The following is a 20,365-nucleotide window of genomic DNA, read 5'->3' as shown; positions in this document are numbered from 1 at the left end:
ATAACCATCATGCAAATATATGGTAAAAGATTGAGAAGTGGGTCCTCAAATGCATGGCGTTTGAAAGCAGATCCTGAATTTGAAAAACTTGAAGATACCTGGTTAGTACTGACCAGCAGTAGCTTTCCAGGATTTCAGACAGGGCAAATTCCCAGCCCTACCTGGAGATGCCAAGGATGGAATCTGGGACCTTTGGGCAAAACAGACCACCACTGAGCCACAGACCTGAGTTCAGCAGGTCTTACTCTCAAATAAGTTTTCAATAAGGATTGCAACCTGTTATTTTTAAAACTGGGCTTTGCAGGATGCCAGGATCAATTTTCGGAAACCAAGGCAGCATTTAGGCACCCGACTTCTTTTATCTTTCAAAGAACTATCTGGGTTGCCAGAGTTCTTTTGTTTTTGGTGTGTGTTTTCCCCCTTTTAGAAATCCGTCTCAGCTCAAAAACCAGAGCAGCCACCCCACTCCACCCCTGAGAGCTGTGCAATCCACACTAAGTCAGTCGCCACTTGGAGTGACTGCTTATGCCTCCGCACATTGGCTTCAAAGCATCGCTGCCACTCTTAATGGAGTCTGGCATTTCCCTTCTATGTTTTGGGAGAAATCTGAACAGAACAGGGGTGTGAAATAAGTTCTGGGCATCGAGGGATGGGTGTCGAGAAATAAACAAATCCCTGATTAAATAATAAAAAACCTGCTTACTCAATTAAGCTATTCACTACTTGGGGTGTTGAGCTTCTCAGCTTCAGGACTGAACACTAAAGTAACTGTGTAATTAGTAATTAATTTTTCACTCCCAGAAGATATGTCTTATTCAGTGCTAGGAGAAGAAACAGAGTAAAGAAGAAAGGGGGGGAAACACCCTCTATTGGTAAGAAAGAAAGCTGGAAGGGCCGAAATTACACCCTGTCTCCTGGCTCTGATGTCTTCAGAAAGCTATATTCAGAGCAGGAGCTTGGGAATGAGGGTAGGCAGGGACCTTAATGAGGGCTGCTGCCAGCCCTGTGATTAGAGCACTCCACCAAGGGTGCTTCTGCAACTCCTTGGCTGCAGAAGAGAGTGGTAATGAGAGCAGAGCTAGACAGGTGGGGTAGCTGAATTGGGAGAAGAAATGGACTGGGGGAGAGGGGGAGAGTTGAGTGCAACAGAAATGTGTTGGTCAGGCCAAGATAGGCATGATCAAGTCAGTGGAGGATAAATTTAGGAAGGACTGAAGATCACATATGCCAGCTGTGATCTCTCCAAGTAGAAGCCCAAGCCAATTTATAAGTCACTAGCCATCTCATGCCTGACATGAAACCCCCAAATCAGTTTGAAATCAGTGGTTAAATCGGTGCAGCTTTGAAATGTTTAGTCTGCCATCTTGATTCAAAATTGTGTCCAAATGTAGACGGAAATCTGCTGCTTGGTTTCAGGAACCGTCACACAAAAGTTGGTTCTATTTTAAGAGATGTCCAAATACATAGGAAACAGAAAACTTTCCAAAATATATAGGATAAGTTGCGCTTTAAATCATGCTCAGAAAAAGAACAACAGCCAGTGGGCATGCTAGCACAGATCAGCCACATTCCTTTCCCTGCCTGTGAGAGGTCAACATGACTTTTAAAGAAGAACAATCTGAGTGAGAGACTGCTGGTGTCCTTCTACCGAGGCTCCATAGAGAGCATTCTTACATACTGTATTTGTGCTTGGTTCTCCAGTTGTACAGCTAGGGAGAGGAAGGTGCTCCAGAAGGTCATAACCACAGCCCAAAGGATTATTGGTCATCCTCTCCCATCTTTGGAAGAACTGTACGGTTCCCGTTGTCTTAGGAAAGCAAATAACATCCTGCAGGATTCATCTCACCCGGGACACTGTCTGTTTGCACTACTGCCTTCTGGCAGAAGATATAGAAACATCAAGTCAAAGACAAATAGACTGAAAAACAGTTTCTATCCAAGAGCTGTGGCCCTTTTGAATGCTGTAACTCGTTAGTGTGACCTGGGAGTTTGATGGGTGTGGTGTGGGTGTGGCTGGAATGTGGTTTGTTTGGTTGTTGTTGTTGTCTTGCTTTTGTTGTTTTAAGGGATGGCATCCAATTTCGTTGCACTTTGTGCAATGTTGCACTTGTGTAATGACAATAAAGAATCTATCTATCTATCTATCTATTAACACTGTGAAATGGCCAACATGATTAACACAGGCAATCACGTGAGAGCCTTATCTATTTGAGAGGCAGGGGAGCTATGTTCTGCTGCATTTGTGGTGTCAAGCTTAGGCACGATTTGAGTAGATGTTGTTCCCAGTCTGGACCAGTCTCTGGTTGTTACTTCCAGGGCTCTTTGCCTCTTTTGCTTTGCAGATGAGCCGTGGTGCACACTTTTCATAACGAGGTCTGATGGCGTGTGTCTTGTGTGACACTCACCACCCACTTAAGCAATTTAGCCGCTTGTTTGCTCTCTTGCCCGCCCTTCTCTTGCTCTGCCGTGTCATTGCCATTAGCACTAATGGGGCACACTAACCAGACAGTAATGGACTCTTAAGGGGATGGCAGGCTGGGAAGTTTAAGCTGCTTCTACGTTCCTCCCCCACCCAGCCTTTTATCATTGGAGCGGCCATCAGATTAGTTTGCAGGGCTTGGGACTAGGGTGGTTGTTTTCTTTCCTCGGGTAAAGATTTCCCTGAGCGATGAGAATGAAGAAGAAGAATAGTTGCTAAAATTGCAGATACATATGGCTGTTGTTTTTTTAATGTCCTTAGCTGCTAGAGGGCAGGTGAAGCATATGCTAGAAAACAAAAAGGAGCACAGCAGGAAAGGAGAGGGAGCAGGGTGATGCCCAAGGTCAGCAGACACAGCAGCTGCGCTTATAGTCACGCTAGCGCCAAGTGAGCACCCATAGAGCAATCCTTGGGCTTACAATAAAAAAAGGCACATGAAGCTATCTACCCCAGTATCCTGATTGGCAGCAGCCCTCCAAGGCTTCAGCCAGAGGGTTTGTTTTAATTCCACTCCTGTTATGTGAGGGTTTTTGTTTGTTCTCAAGAGGAGATAGGAGGAATTGAACACGTCAATTGAAGGCTGTTTTGCAGTTGTACGTTCTTCCGCTCTTCCTCAGTAGCATCTTGGATGCCTTCCAACCCGAGGGGCTCATCTTCCAGCATCATAACTTTTATATGCCTGTTGTCTTTGTCCATGGAGTTTTCTTGGCAGGGATACTGGAGTGGCTTGCCGGTTCCTACTCCAGGTGAATCACGTTTGGTCAAAACTCTCCACTATGACCTGTCCATCTTGGGTGGCCCTGCACGGCATAGCTCATAGCTTCTCTGAGTTAATTCAAGCCCCTTCGCCACGGCAAGGCAGTGATCCATGAAGGGGACTCCTGTTATGTGAGGGTTTTTGTTTGTTCTCAAGAGGAGATAGGAAGAATTGAACCCAGCAATTGAAGGCTGTTTTGCAGTTGTACGTTCCTAGCTTGGGACCTTTCCCTCTTTGCAATTTTATTATTCTACCTATGGGTCTTTCCAGATGCATGTGTTTGGTGCAAGTGTCCCTTTTTCACAGGGAAAGATGCTTATGACACTTCATACCATCTAGTGCAGTATTGTCAGCAACGACTGGCCAGCAGCTCTCCCTACCCACCCACACCAGCAATGTCCTGCAATTTTGTGGAGTTCTTCTTTTGATAAAATACATTTGTTTTAAAGTTGTAAATCTTCGTCTCCAGTAGTGGAGCACACAATTTTCCTCTTTGTTCTAAGCAGTGAGCAGAAAAGAGCTCTCTCCCCAACTCTTTCCCATCCATAGGGACAGGGTATTGTGCTACTGACTCAGGATCCATGCTTGTGTGTTTATAAAGCTTTCAGGAAAGGGCAGACTTTTAAAACTATTTTAAAGGCCAGACAGTGATGAGGATGGAAATGTGAAAAGAAATTCAATATAAGGTAGGATTTGAATACAGAGCATGCAGGGGAGATAAAACAAAGAGTTTTGTGGCACTTATATAGAATAGCAAATTTCTTCATGCCTAAGCATCTGTTGACTACAGTTCACTTCATCAGATGTAACCCCTCTGGAAACTGAGAAGAAGATAATGTCGGAAACTGGAGATGAATGTTAATGTCAGAATTTTCTGGAGCAAATGCTTTATTGATTTTGACAGTTGACAACGCATATGGTAAAAAATACCAAACAAGCCTGGCAAACTGTGTTCCCCACCTCTTCGTTCCTCCCGTTTTTCACTCTTCATTGCCCCTTTTGTGCGTCTCAAAATGACTAACCAGCCTGTTCTTTAGAGCACAGGCAAAACTGAAGTAACTTTCTTTGACGAGAGCCTCTGGCCCTGCCTGAGAGATGTCACTGTGGATTCTTCATATGCTGTGCCAAGGCCCCAATGATTAATGCTGCGTGCCTGACAAGTTGTGTCAACTGTTCTGTGGGTTGCAAGCTAAAAGCTGACCTCAGCAAATGGGGTGGGAAAGAGGGCAAAGAGACTTCCTCCTATGGGATTTTCAGTCTTACTCCATCTACAATAAGGAACTCTGTTGCGGCTGCAGATCTCCAGGACACAGCTGCAAATTATATATGGAAATGTATAGAAGTAAAAAAACAAAGGTGCTTCTGGACACCAACATAGTGCATATTCAAGACAGCTGAGTAAAAAATTTCCAGAGGGGTTGCATTTTAGCCTATTACAGGGTGGGGAAACCAGAGACTGTAGCATCCTAAATTTTTGATTGCATAGCTTTTGTGGACTAGCATCCTGTTCATCTGATGAAGTGGAATCTACTCCATGAAAGCTTGTGCCATCACAGTTGTGTTAGTCTTTAAGGTACTGCAGGACTTGTTTCCACTGCTGATAGAACCTGCTCACCTCAAATACTTGGGATTTCACAGAATAGAATCATAGAATCATAGAGTTGGAAGAGACCACAAGGGCCATCGAGTCCAACCCCCTGCCAAGCAGGAAACACCATCAGAGCACTCCTGACATATGGTTGTCAAGCCTCTGCTTAAAGACCTCCAAAGTAGGAGACTCCACCACACTCCTTGGCAGCAAATTCCACTGTTGAACAGCTCTTACTGTCAGGAAGTTCTTCCTAATGTTTAGGTGGAATCTTCTTTCTTGTAGTTTGGATCCATTGCTCCGTGTCCGCTTCTCTGGAGCAGCAGAAAACAACCTTTCTCCCTCCTCAATGTGACATCCTTTTATATATTTGAACATGGCTATCATATCACCCCTTAACCTCCTCTTCTCCAGGCTAAACATGCCCAGCTCCCTTAGCCGTTCCTCATAAGGCATCGTTTCCAGGCCTTTGACCATTTTGGTTGCCCTCCTCTGGACACGTTCCAGTTTGTCAGTGTCCTTCTTGAATTGTGGTGCCCAGAACTGGACACAGTACTCTAGGTGAGGTCTGACCAGAGCAGAATACAGTGGCACTATTACATCCCTTGATCTAGACTAGATGCTATACTCCTATTGATGCAGCCCAGAATTGCATTGGCTTTTTTAGCTGCCGCGTCACACTGTTGGCTCATGTCAAGTTTGTGGTCAACCAAGACTCCTAGATCCTTTTCACATGTACTGCTCTCAAGCCAGGTGTCACCCATCTTGTATTTGTGCCTCTCATTTTTTTTGCCCAAGTGCAATACTTTACATTTCTCCCTGTTAAAATTCATCTTGTTTGTTTTGGCCCAGTTCTCTAATCTGTCAAGGTCATTTTGAAGTGTGATCCTGTCCTCTGGGGTGTTAGCCACCCCTCCCAGTTTGGTGTCATCTGCAAATTTGATCAGGATGCCCTTGAGTCCATCATCCAAGTCGTTGATAAAGATGTTGAATAAGACCGGGCCCAAGACAGAACCCTGTGGCACCCCACTAGTCACTCTTCTCCAGGATGAAGAGGAACCATTTGAGAGCAGGACTTCCAAGCCTGGCTTCCAAAGAGGCTGACTTCCTAGCACCTCTGTATTTCATCATTAATTACCATCAATTGCTTTCATTTCTCACTTCTTGCCATCATTCCTTATTCCTGCAGCAACTCCATTCTGTGAAATGTCTATTCCTACCGGAAAAAGTACACTTCTTGCTCCTTACGTTTTTCAGCAAAATCAGGGTTTTAAAAAACGAGTATTTCTCCTGATTAAGGTAAAGGTAAAGGGACCCCTGACCATTAGGTCCAGTCGTGGCCAACTCGCTTTATTGGCCAAGGGAGCCGGCGTACAGCTTCCGGGTCATGTGACCAGCATGACTGATTTTTTTCTCTTGATTAATGACTAGTTAATCGAACTAGTTAACTAGTTTAAATGCTTATTATTATTGATTTATTAATGGCCTTCTAATTTAAAACAGTTAAAAACACAAATACATTGAAAACAAAAACAAAACCCTAACAAATGGACACTCGTGGTAAAGACCCATTTATCCAGCTGGGAAAATACGTTGGAACAAAAATATATTCAGATGTTTCTAGAAAGCGCAGATAGTGGACGCTGGTCATATTTTGACGGGAATGCTATGCCACAGATTGGGGAAAGCCACATTAAAAGCCCTACTCTGAGTTACTGTGGAGCAGGCTTCTGAGATCTTTGGAACTTGCAGAAGAAGCCCTCCTACAGACTGCAGCAATCTACAAACTGTATGAGGGATACAGGTGGTCTCTCAAGTAACCAGGTCCTGAGCTGTCTAGGGACTTTTATGTTAGCACCAACACCTTGAACTTGGCTCAGTAATAGATAGGAAGTCAACCTGCCAATTGGATTCCAAGTTAGAAACTAGATAAATGATAAGAGCAGAGCAGGCTCAAGTCTGGATCCCTCTCCTGCCCACTACAAATGACACACCTTATCCTCCCTCTTTGCAGTTATTTGATGGGGACCTCAGTTCCCAAGCCTGCTGCTGAATGAGCCTTTTGGGTGCAAGCACATACCGTAATTACTTGAGACTAGCAGAATGTAGTGAAGGAAATTGCCAGATTGCTTTTTGAACAATTTTGTTTTGGAGATAATTTGTCAGGTTCAAAGCAAAGCCTCATCCCCACGGAAGAGTCAGGATTGCGCCAAGGGTATTATCTTCCGAAAGAGATTGGTGCCATGATCCAAAAGGAAAGTGGCAGAGGAATGCTGCATGCGTTAAATTACATTACAGGCTCTGTGCTCAGATCCTTTAGCAGAGGACTTTCCCCTCCACTTTAAAAGTGGTTAAGCTTCCTAATCTGTCCATGTATATATTTGCTTAAATGGTTTATTAACCGCCAGCGAGCTGCCTTCTGCATACAGAGAGATGGTGTTGGCTTTCTGATGCAGATTAGGACAATAGGATGTGAGAGTAATAAGTTTTGGATTCATCCCAACTTTGATGCCCTTAACTCCCTGGGGACAGTTGTTCAGTGCAAGCACAAAAAAGTTTGTTTCTCATGTTCAGTAAATGTAATGTGTCTGACTAAATGAAGGCATTCCTTGAGGTCGCAAGCAGAATTATACCTCACATTTAAAATGTGGTGGGGCGGTATCTCCTACTGTCAAGCTGAACGAAGGAGGTAAAAGTGTGGCAGGCTGCATAGCTTGTCCGTCCTACAAGATCCAACTCCCTCTGATTATTTCTCTGTGATTCTGGCTTGTGCATTTACAGCTATAGATATATTCTAGTGAATCTTAAAATACATGTGCTTCATATCGTACTGCTAAAAACACCTTAAAATATAGTCAGTATTTAGGAAAGGATGTGTTTAGTTGCTACACTTTATTACTATATATTTTGGAAAGTTGTTTGTTCATCTGTTCATTTTGCATTTGGGCACTTCCTACGGTATTGCAACCAAATTTTGCATGATAGTTCTCAGTAAAAGATCTCCAGAGCTCTCACTGAAAAATATGCACGTTTGTCTTCATTTACATGTCAATAACTTAACTAAAAGATATTTTTAAGGGACATCAATTTTAGCTGGAACAGTGTAACTGATTTGAAAAATCTGCTGCTCTAAGTTGGCGGTTTTATTGAGTAGTCAGTTATTTTCCCTATTTTTGTTTGCATATGAATCTAAGCTTTTACATGTGAATTGAGTCTCCTGTATATGCTTGGGGTGGGTGAATGGGTGAATGTGCAGTTATTTATCCAGCCAGCATTGATCACACTCAGAATAGACACACTTAAATGAATGGATTTAATTAACTAAGTTTCATTAATTTCAGTGGGTCTACTCTAAGTAAAAAATAGTTGGCTACAATCCTCTATATTCCCCCACCCCCATTTCTGTTTACATGATCAGCCTCTGCTCAGGTTTTCTCTTCCTTTTAATGAGCCTTCCATGCCTCTCTGAGTTATTTTTGTTTAACAGGAGCTCGAATATTTTTTATTGGCTGCGCAAAATCCCATCTGCCTCTCTCTGTGAGCTCCAGGGGGGGCTGCATCTATGCCACTGCATTTCAGGAAACGACTCATTTCATTCTATTACTCCAAATGTGAGCAAACAAGAAAAGGGATAGATGTGGTTGCAGAGGCTGGAGGGGGGCAAGAGATGGAAAGGGAGTGTGGAGAGGGAAGGAGAAAACAATCACAACACATCGACAGGTTGACCTGATTGCTTTGGAATATTTGTCCCTCCGACAAGTCCCTTTGTGAAAGGTTTTGACACATGCTCTCTTTATCTTTTGGACTGGGAGCAGCGCTGAGTGACGGATCACAGGGAGCAGGCAGCCTTTGGGTTAGATGCACGGGAGGACGAGGCTAGGGCCTAGCGCTGAGCAAGAAGAGCTGATTCAGCAACTGGAGCAAATTTGATAGTTAATAATGCATGAAGTGAATTAGGTGCTGACAGCTCTCAAGCTTGGAACCTTCGCTATGTAATTATGTACTGTTGAACTTACAAAATGTCTTATTTTTGGGAAAGAGTCGGAGCACATTATAATTAAGCATTCGTGTAGCACTTCTGATCTGCAGAGTGTTTGATAAGCTTCATCTTTGCCGTAACCCCATGAAATAGTTCACCCATTTTACAGACGGGAAGCTGAAGCTGAGAGAGGAGCAATTGGCCTCAGTGAATGCCGGGCTGTCTGAAGCTGGGATTTGAACTTATGTTTCTTAGAATCAAACACACTAGAATGCAGAAATGTTCTGTTGCTCCATTTATGTTCCCCTCCTTTTGTAACAAATGCCAGAAAAATTAGCTATGTTGGTCAATTGCAATAAAGCCAACATAGAATCAGCTGGCACATTTCTTGCATTGTAAGCATTTGTGGGCCTGAGCCCACTTTGTTAGATGCATATATATATTGTGAAGGGATGATGAGCTGCTTGTGCGTAAAATCGTAGTCTCTCAGAGTTTGTTCAACTCCACAAACCTCTATCTGTGACGGAGCCCCTCAGACATGGCTCCTCTAGTCACTGGCAGATTCCGACAGTGGCTGCTTTCGGAATCGCTTCCAACATAAAAGCTCCTTAACGGAAACACGTCTTCTGGACTCACGGCGTGACAGTTTCCGGCGAGGAGTGGGTCTCCCTATGGGAGGTCCAGAAACCTCCCCACTGTTCTCGCTGGACGTGTCCCTGAGCCCTCCCTCTTGCTCGCTTTCCCTCAGAGACCCACCTCTCCCCCTGTTGGTTCCTGCTTCAGCTGCTGGGTCTCTCCCAACCTCCGTGAGCCCTTCCACCACCTGTCCCTCCGATGGCAGTTCCCTGACACACACACACACACACACACACACACATATATATATATATGCGCAATATAATATATATATACATATACACACACACAGAGGAGGAGGAAAGAAACAAAATCTGGTTTTCCCCTTTTTCTTTTTACAAAGTGAGAGGGAAAGGTCAATACAAGAGATAGCTATTGGTATGTTATAGTTGTATTCAGAGCACACATTAATACAGAATCCAGTCTGATGACTAGGCACAGAATGATCAATAACACGAGCCAAGACAATTTCTTCTTGTAATGAGCTAGCCGTATCCTGCGTTTGTTGAGGCTGAATCCCAAAGTGTCAAATTTGCTAAGGCATTCCAGTTTGGCAGCTTCATGTTGGTGGACTCTGTTTGTGGTTGTTGTTTTTTTAACGTTTATTAATATCTGATTCGTTTCCATGTATCCCTTTATGTAAAGACCTGGCTAGTCAGCCTATGCAAACAGCAAAAGGGCACTGCTGGCAGATGACAGCATGTATTGTGTTCAATTAGAAGATGTGTAGTTGATTGTTCTTAGGGGGATCTCCTTGCTGAGAAGAATTTGCTTCAAAATGGCCCCTGGCCTGTAAATGCAGTAGGCATGAGGACTGAAGCATTTCCTGTTGGGAAATAACTGGGGAATACAGGTTAATCCTGAAGTCCCACATCTGTGGGGAACTGCAAAGAAAAACTGGCTGACCCTGAATTTGAAAATAGCAGGAGGGGCTTTGAACTTAGTCTTTAGCCCCAACAGTCCACCAGCAGAGTTTAAAACATAGATCTATGCAGCATTTGTAAAGTATGGGGGATATCTGTTGTTAGACCTTTAAATGTCCCGCTATTGAGCACTTACAATTCTCACCTGGCTCTACCCCTCTCGGAGTGCATAGACAACAACATTTAGTAAGTTTAAATGCTTTACTTGTAGTAATCACAGGTCTCACTCGTGCATTGTTCAGTGCTACAGCAGAAACAACACAAACAAAAAAAAGAACTTGGTCTCAAACATGTGGTCTGATTCTGAAGCACCAGCCTCGGACATGTGCTCAGCTTACATGGCTCAAGAAGAAGAGAGGGAAAGGAACAGGAAACAAGCCTTTTTTCCTTCCTCCCCAAAGGTGAGGGGTCATAACCAATCTGACTCTCCTCTGTGGTTTTTAACGCCTTTCTTACTGGCAATTATGCACAGTTTTGATTGGCTTCATAAATCTCCCACATTTTCCCTGTGCTGTTATCTTGGAATAAGGACACTGGTGAATAGACTTTCTTGTAACATATTCCTCTTAAGAATAAGTATGTTTGCTTAAATTACAGTGGCTTCGGGTAATGAGGAGACTATGGTGGGTTCTCTAATTCCTTGTGGATACACATGGCAACCGTCAGGAGAATTCTGCCCTCTGCCCTCTGTCCTGATGGTGCGAGAGAGGAATGAGGCAAGCGATAGTATGCAAGCATACCCACAAATGCAGAGGAAGGATTTGCACATACACGTTGACTGCTTGACGAATGCAGCATCAAACACTGACTTCCATCCGTGATTGGACAATTCTGAGGTGACGGTTCTTCTGTCTGGGGCATTGTGCGTTCTCCCAGTGCCTTGTACACAACAGCGCTGAAAATGCATTACAATACATCAAATGATGTGCATGCATGAGTGAACCAGATCTGAGGCTTCTCAAGATGCAAGGCAGGAGATCCATTGCTGTCTTCCAGTTGAATAGATTGATGCACTTAGAAAAAGCACTCTCAGAGCATAGCAGCACTTGTTTGACGTGCTCGTGCTTCAAGTGAGTCCACTGGCATACATGCTCATTTTAGTTGTGAGACCTGGGTGGTTAGGGGCAAAATGGAGGCTTTCTACAAACAAAGCATGGGCTTCACCACTGAGCGATGGCCCCCTTCTCAATTAGGGTTTGGTTCTTGAACTCATCAGTCAGTCATTTGCCAACTTAAATACACTTGTTGTTGGCCTGGCTAACTTTCAGGATTAGAGTTGTTGCTAGAGTTGTCCTGAGAATGTAGAAGCATCCTTGGGAAAGGTCTAGGTGTATTCCTCTTCTCTTAGTGGGTATTTGAAAGGTGCTTTTTGTGGATACTAATTCACACACCCCTGGGCTGTGGAATGCCCTGTCACTCTTCCTCAAGGGCCCAGGCAAGACCAAGTATTTCCCCACCACTCAATGAACGGGCACACAAATATTCATCGGTGAAGTATTACAGATGAACTGTTTCTTACAGCGTGCCAAGGAAAAAGGGCTTTGTGTAAGCAGACTCCTGCGTTCACCATGAAAGAGCAGGACAAAACCATATTTCAGTGGAGCCAGTTCATTAACTGGTTAAAATACCTATGACAGTATTTCAGTGCATGTGGCATTTTGATGCAATTTAATGAAGGAGAAAAGGCTTTGTTGTCAAACTCTCACAGACAAACCATTTATTGTTTGGAAAGTGCATCACCTGTTTGGGAAAAAGAACATAAATTGTTTATGACAGTGCCATCAGCCCTGCAAATTCTTCCACAGGGGACCGCACTGAATTTTAACATGATTCATGAATTAATTGATTAATTATACCAATTAATTCTATCAGCTCTAATCCCTTTTGATCTGAATGTTCAGGAGCAGGGCTTCAGAGATTTGGGTTCTCCTTTTGATCCCCTTTCCTGTGACACTCAGCCTCATTCCTTGCTTCTCTAAAGAGGAGCTGGCGATAGCTGACGTGCCTGCCATAAAGAGGGATTTAAGAACATATGGAGAGGCCTGCTGGAATAGACCAGATGTTCATTCGGTTCCCCACAGTGGCAAACTAGATGCTTCCAAAGTAGTCCATGGAAGCCATCAGCCAGCCCTCCCCACAGCGCTTTCCGGTTCAGACCCACCATTAGACAGAGGGAGGAAGCAGCCACCTCGGGCTGCAGATCCTGAGTAGCAGGAAGCAGCATTGAGGTCTTGGAGGAGAGACCTGTATATGCTGTACTGTCTGTCTACCCAGCATCCCCTAAGGTAGCCTTCTGCCCTCAGGTGCGCTGTCCTGTTGCTGGAGCAAGATTCAGCTGCCAGTCCTATCAGCTTCTGCACGTAGGAATAGAGGAAGTTGCCTTATACTGTGTCAAACCATCGGCCCATCCACCTCAATATTGTCTTTGCTGATTAACGTAAGAACAGCCTGCTGGATCAGACCAATGGCCAAGCTAATCCAGCATCCTTTTCTCATGGTGGCCAACCAGATGTTGGTGGGGAACTAGCATCAGCTCTCCAGGATTTTAGATAGGGATCACACTCAACTCTTCCTGGAAATGCTATGAAGTAGGTGATCTACAGCTGAGCTACAGCCCTTCCCCAAGGAAGCGGGGGCAGAACCATCTTGTCATTCATCCCAGGCAGCAAAATGTCTGAAGCCAGCCCTGAGCACCTGACATTCCATGACATCCAGCCTCCAAACATTTTTGCAGGTTCTTTCTTTATAGATGCAAACTAAAGTAAAAGAAGCCATGTTCTAAGTCATTGCCCTGTAAGAGGCAAACATGCCACTCCCCCCCCCCCTTATAGCAGTCAGGCCAATTAGTATAAGCCATTGTAATGACTGACAGGCACCCAGGAGCTTAATTTGTTTTAAATTAAAATGGTTCATTATTAACTTTAAGTGGCACGTTCATCTAGTTGTAAATAGGTTGTTTCCGTTTCAGGTTGACTTTGAGGCTTTCCCTCCACACCCTCATTTCAGATTTAAAAAAATGGTTTCTCCATTCTGGTCTTAAAATGCATTGGCTTTGTATTAAGTGACCTTTATTGCAATGGAATAGTACATCTAAATGGGAGCATTTTGAAGTGATAGTGCCCCGAAAAATGGAAGAGTCACTCCTCTTCACCCCTTCATGAATTTTTAAAAAAGAAAAGAAACAAAATGTTTCCTTTTTAACAGCTCTCAGGTTGAGGGGTCTATGCTAGGTCATTGTCACTGTCTGAGCCAACCCTCAGCCTCAGCCTCCCCCACACCCCAGTCAGCAGTGCGCACCCTGCTGCTTCTTGAAACTGCTCTGCTTTAAAGGTTATTCAGGGGAAAATCCTGCTGCGCAGGCTGCAAGGTTTTGTGAAAGCCCAGATACTCCATTTGTCTGTGTTTCCCTTAATTGGGGTGCAGCAGGTCAAGCCTGCAATAGAGATGCAGCCATACCTGAAACAAGACTTTCACCTCATCGAAGCCAGCAGAGATTTTGTTATTGACTTCCAGCGAGGGCACTTGGCACAAATCTCCTCCAGGGAAGATTCATAAAATCCAAAGTCACTCTAAGGCTGCAATCCTATGCACACATTTACTTGAGCTCACAGACTTCTATCTGAGCACATAGGATTGGCCTGCTGGGGCATTTTCACACAGGGTGCTTAGAGTGACTCTTTCCTCTTTCAGTTTGTGCTGTGAATGCCCACCCTCCCTCCGCATCCAGTCGTTTATCAGAAGGCACATTTGCATTACATAAATGTCTCTCTTCCCCTCTCCCTTCTGCCTTAACAAGGACCAGACATGCTCATAAATAGCATACAAGGAGCGCTCAAAGACCACTTAAGTTACATGTCCAAAAATACTCTATAAGCCAATCTCTCTGTCTCCCTGGGACTAAGATGGAATGAGACCATGGGCCAGTCAGGCTTCATGAGCCTCTGTTCCCCTCAGGATTAGACCTGTATAACCACATGTTTCTCTTTCCACATAAGACTCCTCAGCTCCTGCTATACCCTTTCCTTATGCAATTATGGAAAGCTCTGTGCTTGGCAACAGAGCTCAGCTCAGCTCCAAACCAAACCCCTCTCTCTGACTTGGGTTCCTCTAGCTTGATTCTCTATCCTCCCCACTCCCCCTACCTAAGATATTAGGATCCCACCTTTCAAGGGGGCTAGCAATAAATGAAAACACTTAAGACTTTTTAAAAAGTTAATGGTGACTTATGAAGGCTCTGTGGGAAATGTCACCTTCTTCAGGCCTTATACTCCCTTGCTTCTGGTGTTTCAATTAGTTTTCCTTGAAGGTTTCAAGGTGCCCATCCGAGGCCTCCTCTTGAATCCCTCATCCCAGCTCACATTTCCTTCCTGCACTTATTTCCTCCAGCATAGTCAGCTGAGAGAAGTCTGCTTAGTCTTCCTTGGGAATGGCCTGATGGTGAGAAAATCAACTTTTAATAAGCCCTGAGAGGCAGATCCAGACACTACTGCCTACATGCATTCAGTTTCTATTCCCCTCATGTCCCTCCGTTATTTGCCTTCTGGCATACCAGTCCTTCCTAAAACATTATTGGAGCCAAACTGGGTGAAGTAAGGATATATCATCCTATGTGCATGGTTCATTCAGAGCACAGGACTTGCTCAGCTTTGCTTGATGCTAGGTGGAGATGGTTTAGGCTCCTAATGCCAGTCAGTCCAGCCCAGTAGGAATGGGACAAATGTGCCTTCTCAAAGATGAAAGGCAGCAGGGTGGAAAGAACCCACTGCAGTTTATCTCCCCCAAGCAGTTCAGGGTGCCGTGTATGCCCTTAGCAAAGAAAAAAGTTGGAATTTGGATATGTATGGAATGAGTGAGCAGGAAAGAACCATCACAGAACGTAGGGGTGGGCTATGAACAAGGATGACAGCATTATTTTACAGTGGGCTGAAACGTCATGTGAGTGTATTATTCTGGCAGTTGTTCTGGTAAGCCAGTTTTTAGCAGGGGGCATAGTTCCACTTGAGCAAGGGCTGAAGAGTCAGAACTATTAGGAAGCTAAGATGCAGGTGAAGTGCTCCATTGGCCACCCCTCCCAGAGGGAACAGCAACAGATGCTCCACCTCGCCTTTTGTTCATTAGCTGTTCAGTTCTGTGCATGATCCAAGACAACAGAAAACAGAACTAAAGAGTTCAGATTTTCTCCTGTCCTGTTCTGACCATGAACCCACAGGGCTTATGAAAGTTGTCTGATGGTGGCTCACCTGGTCAATTGTTAAGTCACATAGTTAGGGAGATTGTAGTGGCAGGCTGGAATTTCAGGACCTTGGATAGATGCAAGTGAACATCTTGCTCTGTATGAGCTCTGGACCTCAACTGAGATCCTTTATCTTCCCTGGGCTAGATCACCCCTCCAACGCTCTGCTCCTTTCCTGACCAGCAGAACATTAAAGGAACATTCTTCTGTCCCAGAGCTTGCCACGCAATTACTTACCAGACATCTCCCACCTTGGGTGTTGCTTTCCCTTGTTGCCAAACAGGTATGGGGGTGGGGAGGATGAGGCTCCTATTGTAAAGGGAAAAGGTTCCTCACGGGAATCTGACTCAGGAGTGCTCTCTTGGGGGTCTCGAATCTAAAGTTTTGATTCACAGTGCTCTTGGCTGATAGGCTTTAATTCAGGCTCAGTGTTGGACCCTGTCTGGGTTCAGCATCAATGCAGCTTTACGCTGCTGGTCTTTCAGTCTCGGCTGTGTTCCTTCCTCTCTGTGCCACTCAGGGTCAGTCAAGGTTAAGGCAGGTTCTTATGGAAAACAGGACACTGCCAAAACTCCTGCTGCTGTTCACAGCAAGAAGGAAATTGTTTTAAAAATCATTCGCCAACATCTCAGTTGGTGTTGGTGTGAGGCCTGATTGAAGCATGATGCCATGTACACCATAAAAAATTACCTATTCAAATACAGCTCTTTCCATTAAACACTGGACTCTACTTCATTGGAGGTTTTTAAACAGAGACGTGGTGGTTCTTTAGCTGTGATTCCTGCTTTGCAAGGGGTAGGATAATATGATGCTCTGGGTCCCTTCCAGTTCTACAATTCTATGATTCTATAAAATGAGGTTCGTGCAAGCTACATCTCCAAAACCTAGGCCATGGGTCCCTGACTTGCTAATGCTGATTGGACTAGTAATACAATTTTATTTATACATAAAGCCAGTTCAATGGATCATAGATTTGGAAAGTTGGGAACAGGGGGTTAAACATCACTTTTACACCATGCTTGGGACAGCTCTGTGTATTTACTTTCTTATTTAGTTGACCTTTCTACCCTGCCTTTCTATCAGACCAGCCCACCAGGGCAGCTCATGACACTTCATTAATAAAACTATTGTAACAAAGCAGTTTAAAACAATGATACATAAAACACAGCCAACATGAGTACAAAACCAGAGACATGCACACCCCCAAAAAATCTGGAAGAGCACCAAATAATTACTTCTTAAGCCCCAAAGATCTTCTTTAAAAACCCAGCTTTTGCTGCTTGTCAGAAGGTCAGCAGTGAAGTGCACTGGCAGGCTCTCATCACCATAGTAAAATATATATATATGGATGGGGGGGCATTCATATCCACCATGCTTTGAATGTCAAGGGGACAATCAACAGGGGAGCACACAGGTATGTTCATGGGGAGGGGAGAGGTCTTTCAGATGTCCTAGTCCCAGACCTCTGAAGGTCTTAAGGGCACTGGTGGAGGAAGGGGTGTGTGGTGGGTGCGGCCCGCGCCAGGTGTCATCCTTCAAGGAGGGTGACATCACCGCCCCACCCCCCTAGGATGCTCACCATGGGTGGCGCCCCCCCAGGATGCTTGCCGCAGGTGGCGCCCCCTCTGGGACGCTAGCCTCACCCCCACTGGCGGCTACCCCGCACCCAAGTGCACAGCATGTGCCCCCTCGGGGTGCCAAAGCAGCTAGCTCCACCTCTGCTTTTGGGTTACAACCAGCACTTTGAATTTGGCTTGGAAACAAATTGGTAACCACCAGTGAAGCTGGAATAGTGCTGGAGAGTGGAAGTGATATGAGTGTCTCTTTCCAGAGAAACCTGAAGTTTCCAAAGGCTTTTGAAAGGCAGTTGCATGATACAGAAAGGGAGAGGCCAATGGGTTCAGAGGACCGGATGCGAGGAGGGAGGTCTTTGGGAGTCAGATTTTGTCATCGTCATCTCTCCCACCACCAGTTTCTCATCTCTAAACAGCAGTATCTGCTTTCCTATACCCAAGGAAACTCCTAGAAAATATGTATTGCATACACAAGTGCCACAATCTGGGTCAGGAAATCTGTTTGATGCCACTGTGCTCAGTGTTAGGCTAACCTTTCTCCCTCCCCCATCAAGCCTCTGTGGTTCAAGAGCTCACTTTGGCTTGGTGGCCCCTTTGTTGATCTTTTCTTTCCTGCCTCCAGGGCAATGGGGGGGGATGCAGTGTTCTATAACCACAGCAAAGCCCCTTATCCCTTGCAACAAACAAAGCAGGTAAATGCCAGGAAGAGGGCTCAGCAGAGTCTCTGGGCTAGGAGTTCCTGACATCTTATCAGAGCTGCTCTTTCAGCTCTTCTCTATTCCAAAGGGCATGGATTGTGGCAGCTCAATTTTCCACCGTGGGATTTTGGCGCCTGCTTCTGTGAAGCACCAGGTGCTCATGCTCAGTTCTAAGGGTCTCCCAGAGGGGATCCATGCTCTGATCATTGTCTCAATAGTGTCACCAACACCCCTTCATTGACATGCAGCGTGAGGTATGCCGCCCTGAATGTCAGTCATTTGCTTGGTATCTCCAGCCTTGGCGAGTGGGCAGGAGGCGCACTCACATATGATTAGCATGCATGGAGCAGTGCTTCATTTCTAATAGTTCTCTACCGGCAAAGTCTCAGGGTAGTCTGATGAGGAAGAAATGACACACTGAAGGGATTTTGTGCCATCCTGCCTATGTGAACAGCTTCAGCTCCTGCCTTGCTCATCTCCCCTGCTAGTTTCAAGCATGTCTCTCACTTTCCATTATCTTTCCTCTCTCCGTTTTTTGCAGGATGGTGGAATATTCTCTGGATCTCCAGAATATCAACCTGTCTGCAATCCGCACTGTGCGCGTCCTGAGGCCCCTCAAAGCCATCAACCGTGTGCCTAGTAAGTCTATCTGCCTTTCTTCTTTCAGTCTCTCTCTCTCTCTCTCTCTCTCTCTCTCTCTCTCTCTCTCTCTCTCTCTTTTCTTAGTGGTGGGGTGGGGTTGAGAGCACACATACTCATCCAGCACATTCAGAACTTACTAGCCACATGGCACCTGCGTCTCTCGCACCCATTTGCACTGCTGTCTGTGCAAGGGGAGCAAATCAGCTTATCCGGCACTTCCAGTCCCTTCCAGCTACTCGGTACCTAAACCCAGACTATGCTGATTTCTCTCCCCCCCCCCTCCTGAACTTTTGTCTGGGGAATTCATGAGCAAAATCCTTTTAGGAGAAAGGGCAACATTCACAACAGAAATTCTGAGCTAAAACACTAAACTGGGATTAAAGGGACTTTAGAACAGGCCTTACTAAGAAATACTTAGCAAGGCTTCTGCAAAAGGAAGTTCTACCTTACACCAGCATTTTGGGGTTCGTTGGAAGCATCATCAGGCAGATGGGTAAAGGGGAATCTGGTAGATGATATGGGCAGGATTCCCCTAACCGGCCCTGTCAAAAAACATTTTGCTGTTAGGAAAGTGATGGGGCAATGCATCGAAAGCTGTGGAATGAGTGAAGAATTAATCAGAGAACGTGTGAACCCCACACAAGTGAATCAGAATGAATTATCATTGTCGCACGACTATCCTGTAAACAGATTGGAATAAATGCTCAATAAAGACCAGACATAGTCTAAGCATGGCACAAGATTTGTGCAAACAAATCAGGTCGTCTGTTTATTCAGAATGCTTCATTTAGGAAAGGTTATGGTGCCAACGGTTGACCCACTTCAGGCTAGGACATTACCCTGTTGTGGGTCATGGTGTAAGTGCTGAACACCATTTTAGAGAAAAAGTCTCTCATATTTGTGGTCCTCTTAGAGAGTGGGGGGTTTCGCCAAATGGTTGTGTCAGCGACAGGGGGAATTTGAGAGACAGGAGTAAACAGCTTTGATTATGGATGCTTCAAACCTGTATTGCTCTTCCTTTTATGAAACTGGAGTCTTTGGGAGATCTGCCTGCTGTAGAGAAGGAAGTTAGGTTTACTGTGCTCCTCCTGGGCATGTCCTACATTTATCGATAACTTCTGTGTAAGGGACTTGTTATCAGACCCATGGGCTAGGGCAGCATTAAGAAGAGTTGGGACACAGAGGGCTGCTTTTGTTGCTGCTCCCTCTACTCTTCCACATCTTTCTCACACCATTGCAATACTTGCTGTGGCTATGCTAAGCCCCAGACCCGTGACTACGGGGCAGAGCCTTTGCCTTGCATGCAAAAGGTACAGTGGTACCTTGGGTTACATTACCTTTGGGTGATGTAATTTCGGGTTGCGAACGCGGCAAACCCTGAAGTGTATACTTCCGGGTTTCACCGCATGCGCAGAAGCGCTCTATCGCGCTGTGCGTGTGCACAAAAGTGGCGCCTCTGGATACGGACTTTTCGGGGGAAGGACGGCCCCCCCGGGATGAATTAAGTTCGTATCCACTGTCTTGGATTCAGCTTCTAACATCTTCAGGTGGAGTTGTGAGAGATCCCACCTGGAATCCTAGAGACACATTGCCAATCAATATAGACCTCATGGAGCTCGATGGACCAATCTTCTGATTCAGTATATGGCAGTTTCCTTTGTTTGTAGCAGCCTGTCCAAGAGAAGCAGAGATAAGGAAAGCATACACATCATGGGGGGGTGTTTGGTGGGTGCAGCTCAGAGGACATGCTTTGCAAGCAGAAGGTCTCCATTTAAATCCCTGGCATCTCCAGTTAAGGCTAGAAAAGACTAAAACCCAGAGAACCACTGCTAATCATCATAGACAGTATTGAGCTA

General features: G+C 45.1%; 1 protein-coding gene across 4 annotated transcripts in view; it reads left to right on the top strand.

Annotated features, from left to right (window-relative positions):
- Positions 1-20,365, top strand: part of CACNA1I (calcium voltage-gated channel subunit alpha1 I) — a 296,624-nt gene that overhangs the window by 166,138 nt on the left and 110,121 nt on the right. For all 4 annotated transcript variants that reach the window (XM_082241264.1, XM_082241263.1, XM_082241265.1 and 1 more), the window contains exon 5: positions 18,409-18,506. In XM_082241264.1, coding sequence (XP_082097390.1) covers positions 18,409-18,506 — 98 coding nt within the window. The remainder of the gene's footprint in view (positions 1-18,408; positions 18,507-20,365) is intronic.

This window comes from Podarcis vaucheri (genome assembly GCF_965113315.1).
Source record: "Podarcis vaucheri genome assembly, chromosome: 10".
NCBI lineage: Eukaryota > Metazoa > Chordata > Lepidosauria > Squamata > Lacertidae > Podarcis > Podarcis vaucheri.
This window is presented reverse-complemented; position numbering and strand designations above follow the sequence as displayed.